Source organism: Ziziphus jujuba, chromosome 9, assembly GCF_031755915.1.
Source record: "Ziziphus jujuba cultivar Dongzao chromosome 9, ASM3175591v1".
NCBI lineage: Eukaryota > Viridiplantae > Streptophyta > Magnoliopsida > Rosales > Rhamnaceae > Ziziphus > Ziziphus jujuba.
The window spans coordinates 20,140,311-20,155,164 of record NC_083387.1 but is presented as its reverse complement, the minus strand read 5'-3'; the positions used below and the strand labels follow the sequence as shown (position 1 = coordinate 20,155,164).

Sequence of the window (14,854 nt, the reverse complement as noted above, 5' to 3'; positions counted from 1 at the left end):
AAAAAAAAAAGGTTGGAATGTTGGTGGAAGCGTGGGTTTTGTAGAGCGATGACGGTTCCTTTTTTTGGGCGGTTATTTTCAGTTGGATGATAGTGAGACGGTGGTTATCGTGTAGCGTTTGAAATTACTTTTTTACCCCTATGCCGCGTGCATTGGATGTGGGTTTTTTAGGAAGCAAAAAGGGATATGTACGGAACTACTGCTTTCAATTTGTTTTATTTTTTTATTTGATTGTATTTTGGGCCAACAACGAACTCTTTCAAACGCTCTCGAAACGTGGTCAGGGCATTTTCAAATTTTTGTTTTCCGGAAATACCCCGAGTTTGAAAATTAGGAAAACGTGCTACTTTTTTTTAGGTCTTTGCTCTGTGGGTAAATTAATAACTTGAGAAAACTGAGGAAAAAGATGGAATAAAAACGTATCGGACGGGAAAAATTAATAATAATAAATAGTTGGAATGGAATTTATAGCTCAGTTTATTTAAGTAAAAAGGCAAAAAAAAAAAAAATTGAAATTGGTAGCTTTTGGACATAAGAGTTTTTTCCTTTTTCAATTTCAATTTTAAATATTTTAGATATAAATTTCGTGAGAAAGTTTAGGTGATCAGATAAGAACAGGTTTCTCATAGATGGCAGTCTAAAAAGAAAATTTGCTGATTTAGAATATATATTGACATATTTTAAGGGATAATTCAGATGAAAAAAAAAAAAAAAAGATGGATTTATGTAATTTTAATAAAACCTAAAGGAACATTTGGGAATTTTATTTATTATATATATAGACACATATTAATTACATTGAAATAGAAATACTCAGTTAATCATGTTATTTTGGTAAACTTCGATATCTCCAAAACGAAATATGAATTCCACAAAAAAAAAAACGCTTTTATATTTTTTGAAAAACAAGGATATTAGTCATTTTAAAATCACTCCTACATACGGAACGTTGGCAAACAACACAAATAAAGCGATGCAAAGTTACACAAAGCGTTGCATGGTTTTCAAAGTTTTCCATTTTTTTTCATTCAACGGTCACAGCTACAACTACAGTTCCATATCTTCAGCAGCTTTCCTTAGAACATAAAAAAAAATGCAGAAGATACAGTAAAAAAGCTTACATTACAGTTCAAAACCAGAAATAACAGCATGAGCATGACAATCAAATATCAGATACAACCCATGAAGCAAGAAAAACAAGCTAGCTCCATTTAACACTATATACTTTTTAACACCATCTCATAATCCAAACTACATCTCCACCTCCTTCCTGCAGTTTACTTTTCTACACGATCTTGACAATTCATCAGCACTGGTGACTTTTCTACACGGTCCTGATGAGCTGATGGTGCTGGCGACTTTTCTACTCGATCTTGATGAGTCGTTGGCACTGGCGTTTTAACACCAACCTTCATGGAAAGTCCAATAACATCCAACATGCATACCCGCTGCATCTCTTTCGCTGCAATAATGGGGGCATGTAATAAAATTGAAATGCATAAAATGCAAATATGACAACACAGTTTCAGAATTTGATCTCTGCAATCATATTACACAATTGCATCAGCTGCACCAATACAAAAAGGTACCAGAATACATGATAAGAAATACTATGCTTTTAGTTATTACCAAGAAATCGTAGTAAAAGGAAACAAAATCAAGAACTTTTTCCAAAACTAATTTGAACACCATCATTATAATAGATTTCAAGTTCCTTACATATTCTCTAATGCCTACAAAAATCAAATGGAGTATCAAAAGGAGCAATGAACGCTCCTGAAGATAAATAAATGCCTTGTAACTAAATAATAGCATTTACAATGAGATGCATATAAAAAAGTACCATCTACCATAATATACGTAAAATAATCATGATAATGGCAAAATGTAATACCACTACCAGCTGACAAGCAAATGTATAAAGTATTTTCAATGCAAAAGCTGCCTCACAAATAAGTCATCAACAAGACACCTTTAGCATGAATTTGTTCCCTAGTTTAGAGACTGATAGGTTCTTTTTGCTTACACCCCTGTGACAATAGAAAGGCTAATTGCGCAATCATTATATGGATATATAAGCATAATTAAGTCCACAAGAAAAAAATGATTTGCTTTGGGATATACACAAAGACATATCATGGTGCCTCTAGAATATGACCAAATGTAACACTACGTGTTGTGGAAACAGCATATGGGCAATATCCTATTCCTATCTAAAATAAAATATTCAGGTACGTATATTCTTAGAAATAAGGAAAAATTCATTACTATAGGCACACATACTACTTATGTACATCAGATTGTTTTCATAGAGTACTCTCATTGGATGCATAGGATGTTACCAACCACTTGAAAAGCTCAACAGCATATATTGGAAATATCAATAATTACAAAACAAATTGACTAACTAGTGCACGATTGGAAATATCAATAATTACAAAACAAATTGACTAACTAGTGCACGATTAACTTAATGTCATAATTTTTCTAGCACAGCACTGTAGTACTAGATTGCTTCAATCAAACTAAATTACAATTTCCAAGCATTCAAAGAGAAACTACATTAAGATATCTTACACACTTAACAAGCTTAAATGCCAGTCATAAATTCCATATATGTTTTCATGTAATTCCCTGTTCTCAATCTAGAAAAATGATATATCACATTCTCAAAACAAGATAAAATCATAAACTTCAGCTGTTATTGCTGTCTAACTTAAGAAATATTATGTTGGAGCATACGAAAATAAAAAGAGAGGAGGCATAAACGCTACAAGGCCGTATTACCTTCCTCAAGTGAAAGCTGAATTGATCTCTTTTCCAACTCAACTGCATGTCTGCTTAATTCAACGGACGAGAGTGACCGCAGCACTAACCAAAAAGTCAAATTGGTGTCATAGGATATATATAGCTGTGAAAAATATAACATCTTAAAGTAATATTTCAACAATCACAAGACATACTCTGGAGATAATCATCTTGATCTGATTGGTCCAGTTTCTTCAACATCAACTGCAACTGACGATATCGCTCTTCCCAGTGTAGACTTTTGGGTCCCTTTTGATTACCCAAAGAGGAGGCAGAAGAAGTAAAGGGGTGATAAATAGTTTCTGCTGATCCTAACCTCATACCAGATTTTCCAAGAGGAAGGGGAACAGAAGGTTTTCCTGAAGAGATCATTGAAGATGCCACTGGAAAAGATGCAAATGCAGGAAAGCAAGAACCTTGTGGCTCCTTTGTTTCCTGCTGGTTAACAAATTGCTTTGAATTTGGACAATAAGCACTAATGCTTGTGCTATCACAGGTGCTGCTCTTGCCTAATTCCACTTCTGATTTTCGACGGACATAGACAAGATGCCCATTAGCAGCATTACTGTTTGGAGATTGCTGTTGGGACGGGATCTCTGCACACTCAGATGAGGATCTCTTGGAGCCAGAAAATTTAACAGAATTGTGAACAGGTCCTCTGTCCTTTAATAAAGAAGAATTCTCGATAGAGTTGGGCACTGTGATTCTATTATCATTTTGCAAATCCCTCAGCACTGGCTTCTTTATGCCAACAGGCAGTTGCTTGTCACGAGTAGGCAAGTCCGTTTCAGTATTGCCCAGCCCATGTTCATTGTATTTTGAATCTACTGTTTGCTGAACCATTTGAAGTAATTTACCTTTTCAATCAAACCTAAACATAATTTAGCTTCTCAAGGGGAGAAAAAAAAAAAAAAAAAAAAAGAAAAAAAAATTCACAAAAAGAAACATAGTTACATGGCTATAGGTCAAAACACTTGTAGGTACATAAATGTCATATAATAGAACAAATTGCTTATTTTTGCCTATTTTACATATAATTCAAATATATTCCATATAGGTCTCATTGTAAATGATTTTAAAAGATAAAGAAGTTCATTATGCTAAGTATTCATAAGTTACCATCAATTTCAAAAGTTTATCAGGTATTCATGTTAGAAATCATACCCAACCATATAGGAATCTGAACACAACAAATTTAACACTCTTCCTCATATGGAGGACCATCTGACAACCACAACTAAAATGGGCCTTACACAAAACAATAAATTATCAGAAAATAAAATGGGCCTTACACAAAACAATAAATTATCAGAAACTAAGGTTAGCAGGAATCAAAGACTAGAACAAAAAGGCAATTAATATATAATAAATGTTAAGTACAATCAATCCCAAGCTTTAAGTTGATGGAAAGTAAACCCAACTACGTATATTTAGAAAGTTATCGACAAAACCAACTATTTATATTTAAGCTTCACTAATCAAGATGCACGGCTTCCCAATCATATTATATGACATATGCATTTTAGTTTGGATGATTAATAAATTTCAATTAGTATGGTGCCATTATTATCAAAAGCTTAAAATGTTAGGACGTGGTCCCGGCTAGGTATATGAAGCTACCACGACAGACTATTAATGAGCCCCTTCACATTAGGTTTGTCTAGTAATGGTAGGCTTTTCACTATTCTAAAAGAATAACGAAGATCAGAATTACATATTGCCACTCCAACGTCAGTTTTCAGTTTTGGTGAATGCTCATTAAACAATCCCTCCCTTCCTCCCTCTCAAACAAATACAGATGCATATAAATATCTAGTTCAATGTATTCAACACCCATTAGCTTCTCTCTCCCTCCCTCCCTCCCTCCCTTGCAAACAAACACAAACATGCTACTGATTGTCTTGTTCTATAAATTCCCATAAACACCCATTACCTTTCTGCACTACATTTGGGCTCTTTCCACATAAAAAATATAGGTAATAATTATACTAGCAATGATATTTATATAACAATAAACGTAGTCGCAAATCTTTAGTAGGAAAATGAGATTGACAGATACTGAACAGACAGAATGTATGCATGGAATAGGAGCTGTTATACCCAGATGCCCTAGTAAAAGAAAGACTCGTCAAAAAGCAAAACAAGAAAACAAGGTCAATTGTGTATGAAAAATTCATGCAACCAAAGTAGTTTATGATATGCCTTCTTTCTCTTTCAAGAAAAAGTTTAAATCTAAGTATAGAAAGAAAAAGAAGAAAGTATTTATTCTAGGGACCTATGACTGATAAGATGACGTCACATGCCAATGAACAAAACGTACCAAAATAAACTCCTAGAAATAGCAGAATCTTGGTTAAACTAGGACATCCATTTTCTTCCTTCCACATTTTGATGCATGTTTTCTATAATCTATTAAATTCAATTCCTTGAAATTAATGATGGCCGCATTGAAGTATATTATCTATGGTTGGACATGTGAGAGGTTAGATGTACTTTAAAACTGCTTATGGTTAAATTGAACCACTTGAACCACAGAGAGAGAGAGAGAGAGAGAGAGAGAGGTGGCATTGGAAAATATTTGTCAAAGAATGGGCACCATTACTAATTAGTAGATGTAAAGCCTATGAGTGTTGATATCTAACGTCTATACATGCAGCAAGAATCAGAAAATATCCACCGTAATTTACTAAGAATTTGGTAAAAGTTCTCATAAACTTAAGCGACCAAAAAAATAAAATTGAAATACCATTACCCTTAAATTCTAACTCTAAAAATAATTTATGCAACTGCATGTATATTATTAGATTTGCCCAAAGTATTATAATTGCATGGAGACCTATTAAACATCATCAGCAAATAATAGCTTTAACTTGTCTGGAGAATTTGATGTCATAATTGGGTCAAATATAGAACAAAGCAATGCAACGAAAATAGCTAAACCTACATGGCGAACTCATTAGGTAGCATAATATGGAAACTATCTGTGTTCCATTTCTACGTGGTATAAAATGTGAAGCACTTATTGCATCTCTAAGAAAAGTTTTAAAGGGGTTACTTAGTAAAGATAACTGCTCTCTGTGCCATCTGCTTCTTTGCAAGACCAAGGCACTTGTAACTAGGTGCAATAAAATTTACAGTAATAAAATGTTAAATGTAAGGAAAAATTTAACTGCTAAAAAGGAATTTGAATTTCCATAAAATGCTAATTCTCCCTTTCTTCTCTTGGCCCAAACCTAAGCTTGATATTATGAAACATAAGTACAAAAAGACCTTCAACATATTCACAGGAAAACTCAAATCCAATCTCATAAAAACACATAAATCTGCTTCCACACCAATGCATACCATTCTCCTAAAGCTAGCAGCTTAAGGACTTAATACATGATCAATTAACTAGCTTCACAAACTTTCAGAAAATTTAAGACAAGTACGCAAAAAAGGGGGGAGCATTTACCCAGATCACTTCGATTACTGAAAAAAAAAAAAAATATATATATATATATATTAAGAGTTCTTGGAAATTGATCTATTAATAGCAGAATTAGGAACAACCCATAATTTGTCTTTAACATAATTACCTCAAACACATAAAGAATCACATGAAGTTACGATTTAATCAACTTGCACTAACAAAAATGTGAGAGCACACAAGGGATCGAAACCCACTTGCAATACACTATCAAGGATGACAAAGTACCACTAGCATGGGAAATATTCTCTTTAAAACAAATTAAAGCAATGGAAAAGTACATCAACAACATAAAGAAGCGCCTCCAAATACACACACACACACACACACACACACACACACATATATATATATATAGAGAGAGAGAGAGGGAGAGAGAGAGAGAGAGAGAGAGAGAGAGAGAATGGGTATAAAGTATTCAGAGAAGAAATACAAAAGCAAGACAGTATTAAACCCAATAGCAGGAAGTGGATTTACCCGCGATCGGTAATGGCAAACCCCAGAATGAAAATTCAAGAAAATTTCGTGTAGACCAAGAAGAAAGCATGCCCAAAAAAAAAAAAAAAAAAAAAAAAAAAAAAGAAGGCAGCAGAAAAGAAAGTTATATACAGTGAAGACAGAGATTGGAAAGATTGCGTTACAGAAAAATTTGGAATTGGAGCTCAGGGGGAAGAAGCATTACCTTAGCTCATCGCAACCCTTCTGCGTGACCAAACAAGCTCTGCCTTCAACGACAGAACAAGCACGCACCGTTTGAAGACCCTTGCCTTGTGTATTCGGCATTTTCTTTCTATTTTTCTTTCTCTTTTTTCTTTTTCTTTTTATTTATTTATTTGTTTTTGGGAAAAAGGATATAAATATTTGAAACACAAAAAGGGAGATAATACATTCAGCAATTTATAGTATTTAAAAAAATCGATGGAAATATAACTTTTATTTAATGAAAGTTAAACAGAAAGTACATCTCTAATCAATCAAAGAGTAACTTTTAGTTATAGTATTTCAAAATTTATAGGTTTTTTTTTTTTTCCTTAAAATATGCCTAATTTTCACATATACTCAGTCTGGATTTTTTTTCCCCCTTTTTGCATTCAAGTATTCAACTAGTTTATTTGATATTGCGAAAATAAAAAATAAAAAATAAAAAGTTCATTTAATATTTGTACTACACTTGATTGTAAAGTTTCCATATTTTTCTTTTCTTCTATTTATTTATATATTTATTAATATTGAATTGAGGAATTCAAGCTTAATTTATAGTGGCTTTTGTTTTGTTGTGAAACATATAAATAATGACTCTATTATTAGGTGATTTTATCAACTCTTTTTTCTTTTTTTATTCCATTTAATGAAATTTGAGAAGAGATGCAGTGTAAAAAAAGTAAATCTAAAAGAAATGTATATGTGATAAATGAAGGGTAAATTATGCGAACACTCTTCCGTTTTTAGAAATTGCATAAATATTCCCTCCATTTTCATTTATTTATTTATTTTATATAACCTCTTTTTTGTAGATTTTAAAAAAACGTTTGAATAATTTTTTTAGAACTTTTATATTTAAATTTAAATATGTTATCAATTGTTTAATTGATAGTATTCATATTTCAAAAAATAAATACATATTCTAAATGTGTGACATCTGTGTTAAATTTTACATAATAAAATTTCAAAAGTTGTGTTAAAAAGTGTGAAATTATAATAAAAACGAATCCTAGAAAGCAGGTTTCTATAAGGTAAAAACAAAAAAAAAAAAAAATACAAAATATTACTTCTAAAATTGCAGAATAAAGTGGTGTTATAGAAATTAATGCAAAATATAAACTAAGTTAAATGCCTACTTACAAATCTCAAGTTTAATAAAGCTAGTAATTTCCAAATGCAGCAGAAGAGAAAAGATTGCATAATTAATAATGAGGATTCACATTTTTTTGTTTTCTTTTTTATTTTTTCTATGTCATGACTCAAGAAAATGGGTTCCTTTAGAAGAGCCCAAATTTAACAAGCAAGTTTTTTTTTTTTTTTTTTAAAGGAGAATTTGGCTCAATACCCTTGTTTGAAAGATCCTAATGAAAACTACACATCCCATTTCAAATATCAAAAGGAAAAATCAAAATTAAAAGCTATTATATTTTCCCCCTAAATGGAACACGAAGAAGAAGACGAAGAGAAAGTGAGGGAGAGTGGTGAAGTGGCTTGAAATGGCTAGAGAGTTTTTCAAGAGGAGGGATGAGTGGAGGAAGCATCCAAGGCTCAGCAATTAGCTCCACCATATATACCCTTCCTAGTCTTGGCCTCGAAGTCACCACCTTCGGTGTCTACTTCGTTGGCGAGCAGGTCTACAAGAAACTTCTTGCTCCTTCCTTCTCTTCTTCTTCTCACCACTCTTCCTATTCCTCTACTTCTCACTAACTCACAAGAAGAAGGTTGCTGTATTGGACTTGTATGTTCACCATTTGCTTAAATGGTTTTAGCAATCTTTAGTTTGAACTTAAACAATTGCCACTGAAAAAAAGTAGAGAAGATTGATGCATTTGAATGGTGGGTTGCCTTGTGTTGTATATTGTATAGAGATTTAAGATTTGACTCTATTTGATTGGGTTTATGGCTTTTAAAGTCTGTTTAATTGGGTTCCAAATTCTAGCAATTAGCACTGAAAACATTAGAGAAGATAGATATTGTAATGGGTTTGTTTTTATATGGATTTTAAATCTGTTTGATTTCATCCGGAGATGATTTTAAGGTATAGTTCACCAGTGAAACAACGTAGATTTTGCTGAACTTATATAAATTTAGTTCGGACTTAAACAATTGCCATTAAAAATAGTAGAGAAGATAATAATTTTTGTTGCATTTGAATGGTGGGTTACCTTGTGCTGTATATTGTATAGAGATTTAAGATTTAACTTTGTTTGATTGGGTTTATGGTTTAACACCTTGTTTTGAATCAAATCGAAAATTTTCGCATTGATCGGGTTTGATCGTCATTGACCAAGCGGGGTCAAGTTTTGACTTTTTGCTTTGGATGAAATTTTGCATTGATCGAGGTACCATTGTGGAGTACACGTCGACCCAAGTTCGTAGACTGACAACACGCCTAATTTGGACATGTGGTTGAAAAGTTATTGGTTTGTAAAATTATGAGTGTGTTTAACAAAACTAGTTTTTACTGGACAATAAAATAATTGAGGGAGTTCTTAATTTGTTCCATATGTCACCATTTGAAATGTGTCACATGTCATGAGAGAAGAGGGCCATGTGTCACAATGGAAAAGTACCACGTGTTATCCTCAATAAAATATTATCTTATTTTGTTTTATTATTATTTTATCATTATTATATTATTATATTATTTTATTTCTTTTTCTTTTTTTTCTTTCCTTTTCCTTTTTCCCGCACGTGGGAAAACACTTCCTACTTCTTCTTCTTTCTTCTTCTGTCTCTCTCTCTCTTCCTTTTTCTCTCTCCTTCCCCCTCCTTGCCTCTCTTGGGTCCCTCCCATTTTTGCCTTTTCCAGCCACTGGACCGTTGCATGCATCGGTCGGCGTGAAAGCCCATGGCTAGGCAATGCTAGCAGCCAAATTCTAGGCCGTTTGGCCAATGGATGCACTGGAACTGGCCATCCAAAACCGATGGTCGGCATCCCTCTAGTTAGTCGATTTTTCGGTGGTTCTTGATTGTGAGACTGGTCCCCTCTCCTAGTTTTCGACCCCTTAATCTAAAAAATGACCTTCATTTGTCCAAATTCCATGCCATTTTGTGAGATACATGGAGGGAAAGGTTGACTGAAACTTTCCAATTATTTTCCGGCCAACCCCGACAACTTTGAGCTCAATGAAGCTTGGTTTTATAATCCTTGTCTTCTTAGTTTCCTATTGTTATGTTGTTTGTGAATTTCGGTGGAGTATTTAAAAATATGCCATTTGTGAATACAATATTATATTAAATGTGGAAATTTGAAGAATATATATTTTTAATGTATAAATAAATTGTTATTTTAATTTGTGATGTCAAATGTATATTAAATTAAATAGTATGGTATTGAATTTATATTTTCAGAATTTAGAAAACTTTAGCTTTATATCCTTGTTAAATTATTGTTAATTTAGCTGTTGAGGTTATCACACATAAAAAAAATGTATTTTTATGTATTTAATTATTTGTAAATTTTATATGGTCTTGAAGATATTATTGGTATAAATTAATTTGAAGGTTTGCGGAAATAATTATATTAAATTGCAAGTTATACTCATGGTTATTTTTGTGAGGGAAGGCAAGTATAATATAGAACGAGCACCAGCCATCTCCCTTTTGGCCTTAGGATAGTTGTCATTACACATTAGTATGTATATATGTATGGCCATCGTGTGAGAGCTATGAGTCCGAGGTATGACAAGTTATGAGCAGCGGCGTCGTTGGGACGCCAAAGCGGGTGTTTGTAAGTTTCTCTCTTTAACCTCCTTGTTAGGCCATACTTAGAATATTGGGTATTGTCTGGCGCCACTGGTATGTAGTATGGTGCATCAAGTATCTATATATATATATATATATATATATATATATACTTTTAAATATATATATATATATATAGTCTACCATGGGAACCGACCGCATGGGTTATGTGCGGTCCAAACACGTGAGAATTTTGGAGCCTTTGAATTTGCACATCTGGCCTCAATGGCCCTGGACAAAAGTTGCTCTCACGTGAGAATTTCTGCCAAATCTCCCATTTCCCATTCGCAGCTTCCTTTCTCTTCTCCTCCCATTTCTCCTTTCATTCACAGCTTCCTTTCTCTTCTCCTCCATTCCAGTGACGTTGCAAGCCACAAATCTTAAAGTAGAAGGTTGAAGGTTGTAAGAAATTTGCACCCTTCCCAACCCACCATTCCAGCCGGCGCTTGGGATCCAGCTACCATTCCAGCCAGCGTTCGCAATCCAGCCATACCAACCCCACCGTTTTTTGTCTTCAAGTTCCATCTGCCAGCCCACTATTCTTTGTATGTTTTATTACCCTCGTTTCTTTTTTTCTTTTTCTTTTTTTATTTGTTTTAGAAAACCTAATTTCCAAATTTTACCACGAATTGCTTGGATGGGAAGCCAATGGGAAATGAAATGTTGATAAATCGATTTAAAATAGGATAATAATCCAGAGAATTGTTATCTTGTTCGTCTTGTTTCCATGCTTTTTAAACTTATTATTCAGTTTTAGGCTCTCTGTTAGTACAATTCTTTAAGATCTGGTTATAAACCCCCTTTTGTGAAGTCTTGAATGATATACTTGTTTTATTATATATTATATCCTTTTTGTAGGAAAAAAAAATTAAAACTTAGAAACGGGAAAGAACCTGGATAGGAAATTTGAAATCAATTGGTTAAGCTAAACTTTTGTATTTATTTATTTATTTTTTCTTATAAGGTTACGATTTTTCATTTGCATATGGTATGATTAGCCTACCAATGAATTTGGATAAAAATTATTACAGCTTTTTCTATTTTGGGTTGAGATTGGGGGATTGATGATGGTGAGAACTTCATGAACAATTCGACCATACCCTCCCATGGAAACATGTAGTGGATGTATCTGTTTACAACTTGTATTTTATATCTTACTCTTTTTACAGTTGAGGTAGTGGCAGATGTAGTGTGGTTTTGTTCCTATTTATAAGCAATATAGTTCTATTATTTTGATTTAGTAAACCCTAAACTGCTGGTTGAATAGTATGTTTCTAATGGTTAGTGAGTATACTTTGTGAATGGGAATTACAACCTTCTATAGCTATGTTAGTCCAATATTTGTTGGAAGCATTGTTGAGTCCAAGAATAGTATTGTATATCTTAAAAGTTATGTCACTCAAATTAGTTTTCTTTTCTATAAGAGAGAGATGAGGGAAAAGTTAACTGTAACAATAAATAAAGTGAAAAACAGAATGTCATTTTTGCTTGTCCAAGTACATCCTTTCATTTGATTGGTTTGTTTAGCTTATTCGGTCATTGATTTGCATAGATTGCAAGGTTTGTGGCTAATTTACTTGTGATGAGCTCCAGTATTTTGGCTAGGGCTTTTGTTTAGGCATACTGTCAAGCGCTAGCTAGCAAGTTTCTTGGCTTAGTCTTCCAATTTTAGCATGATTATCACACTATATGTTGCTGATGTGGTATTACTATATTTAACCTTTATTTCTACTTAGTTTTTAAAATAAAATAATTATTTATGTACATTCTTTTAAAGGTAGAGGGAGAGAAGGTTGGTTCTCCATAGACTAACATACTCAACCCATCTGACAACTTATTTAAAATTTGCCAACTCATAACCACACATATTATCCATCCTAGTATGGTGTTGTATGCACTAAATTTATGTATTTATATTTATTTTTTAGGGTAAAACACATTAAATTTAAATATAATACAGAAATGTAGATATCCTTATATGTTAGCATTACCAATATATTTAAATATTGGAAACATCCTCCATGCACTACATACGATGTAGGACAGCAAACATTTTTAGTTTTTGACCATTTTAAAGGCTAATCGGAAGTCAAAAGGTTGTGTAGGAATTTTGATACAGGACTAGGAGGGGTAATAAAGAGAAAGTGACAATAATAGGTTTCAAATGATAGTGAACAAAATGAAAGTGATTATAATAATGCAATTTTCGGATACTTACTAGATAGATTTGAAAATAGATTCTGAAATGTAGGAGCATAGGTTTTAGAGGGAGTGGCTAAAAGGAGAATAAGATGATCTGGCATAATGTTGAAAGTGAATATTAAGCAAACCGTATGAATAGGGAAAAGCCATATAATATATATATGGCTTGGCTATAATTGCTATTGTTAGTGCTATTGTTTTATAGTCATTGTTATTGCTAAGTTAGATTCATTCATTCATGCAGAAAGGTTGCTGATGGTTTTTGTATTTTTATTTTTTATTTTATTTTTTATTTATGTCTTTTGGCTTTTATAGCTTATTAAATCCTACCTTGTTTTCTTTAGAAGTCAGAGTTTGAGATTAGTAGTGTAAGCATGTCAACAAGTAGTAGTGATGTTCAACCGATGCGGATGTGCTCATGTGGGCAATATATGCATTTAAAAACATCGAGGATAGATAAGAATCCAAATCATCAATTCTGGAAATGCTTAGATGGAGAACATGTCATACATAATCATTAATATGTTAAATTTTCATTTGTTTCCGTTTATAAAATAAATAAATTATATATGTTTACTTGACACAAGAAAAAAGATGTGGTAAATTCATTTGGGCACAAAAAGAGGAAGCTCAGCGAGAAAAAATAGATATACTTATCAGTGAAGTTCGTTGTTTGTCTGTGCAAGTGGAGAAATCTAATGATATGCTTAAAGCAATTCAGAAAAATACTAAGAGGAGCTACCAAATTGACGTTAAGACTTTTATAGTTCTTGTACTTTTATTATTATTTTTCTTTAAAATGTTTGTGTAGTGATGTAGTCAAGTAATATATGTGTCTGTTTGGTTGGTAAACTAATTTGTGCTTGTTAAGCACCATATGTATTCTATTCAGCTTGCTGTATGTGTTGTTGAAATTGTCTGTTACAATTATCTATGAAATATGCCTTGTCAAGTATGTTGAACTTTTTGGGGATTGAATCGCATTTCTCAATTGAAATATGCCTTGTCAAGTAAGTGCAGCTTTCAATAACCATGTGTTTGTTAATTCACGACATACAAAGGGAGTGCTACTTAATGTCCCACTTGGCACAAGAAAGACATCTATGGTGAAAGTGAGCAATATTATTAGTCAATATTATGCTGAAAGCGATTAAACTTTGCATAAAGTGTTTAATTCAGCTCACCAAGCTGCACATGCTGTGGTGTGTTTTATTCCTGTGTTAAATAGTTTGCCTTCTATTTATGAAGGAAACATATCATTCTGTGTTTGCAATTAAATGCATTAATTCTTATTTCTGAACTTCCACCTGGAAAACTAATAGGTTTAATTTATAGTTTTTGTTGATGAGTTTGATGGCATAGCATCTGTAAGGAAAGATGGGAATGAAGAGCTGTCAAAAGAAGTAAGTATAGTGGTGCTGATAGGAGTGCTGGAATTCTGCTGGACACTATGCAATTTTAACATTGTAGTTGTTAGTCTTTACCAGAAAGCAAAATTATTAACAATGTTGCTAAATGATTGGATTGAAATTATTGTAACTCACTAGCTTTTAAATTGTAACTTGGATGTTTGTGCTGTGAACAATTTACTGAAAGTTAAGTTCCATAAATTGTTATTGAATTTGTATTCTTTTTGTCTTTCCATTTTTTTTTTAACCAAAAGATATGTATTGCAAGATAACTAACAAGAATGCATTGTTGGCATGCCTATAAATAACACCAGATAATTTACTAAAGCATGCTCTGCTCGATAAAGAGAACACTATACAGGGAACAATAAGATGAACAACTTTGGAGTAAATGTGATATGCATTAAGATATGTGTCTTCTATATGTATACAAATGAATGTTGATCCATCAAATCACACAGATTTTATTTTTGAAAGGAATATATTCATAGAAAATGTATGCCGTATGAGGACAGGA

General features: G+C 32.7%; 1 protein-coding gene across 6 annotated transcripts; it reads right to left on the bottom strand.

The window, feature by feature from the left end:
- Positions 1-966: 966 nt before the first annotated feature.
- On the bottom strand, positions 967-7,114 carry LOC107427191 (uncharacterized). 6 transcript variants are annotated; one of them, XM_060811404.1, is made up of 5 exons: positions 6,960-7,057; positions 3,973-4,056; positions 2,964-3,679; positions 2,788-2,871; positions 967-1,462 (listed from the first exon to the last, which is right to left on the bottom strand). In XM_060811404.1, the coding sequence occupies exons 3-5, from the start codon at positions 3,649-3,651 to the stop codon at positions 1,278-1,280; spliced, it is 957 nt and encodes a 318-aa protein (XP_060667387.1). In that variant the 5' UTR covers positions 3,652-3,679; positions 3,973-4,056; positions 6,960-7,057; the 3' UTR covers positions 967-1,277. The 6 variants fall into 6 exon arrangements, with proteins under 6 accessions (XP_060667387.1, XP_048337240.2, XP_048337237.2 ...); XM_048481283.2 differs by having other exon boundaries at positions 2,964-3,665; positions 6,960-7,056; XM_048481280.2 differs by lacking the exon at positions 3,973-4,056 and having other exon boundaries at positions 2,964-3,665; positions 6,960-7,114.
- Between the last annotated feature and the right edge of the window lie 7,740 nt (positions 7,115-14,854).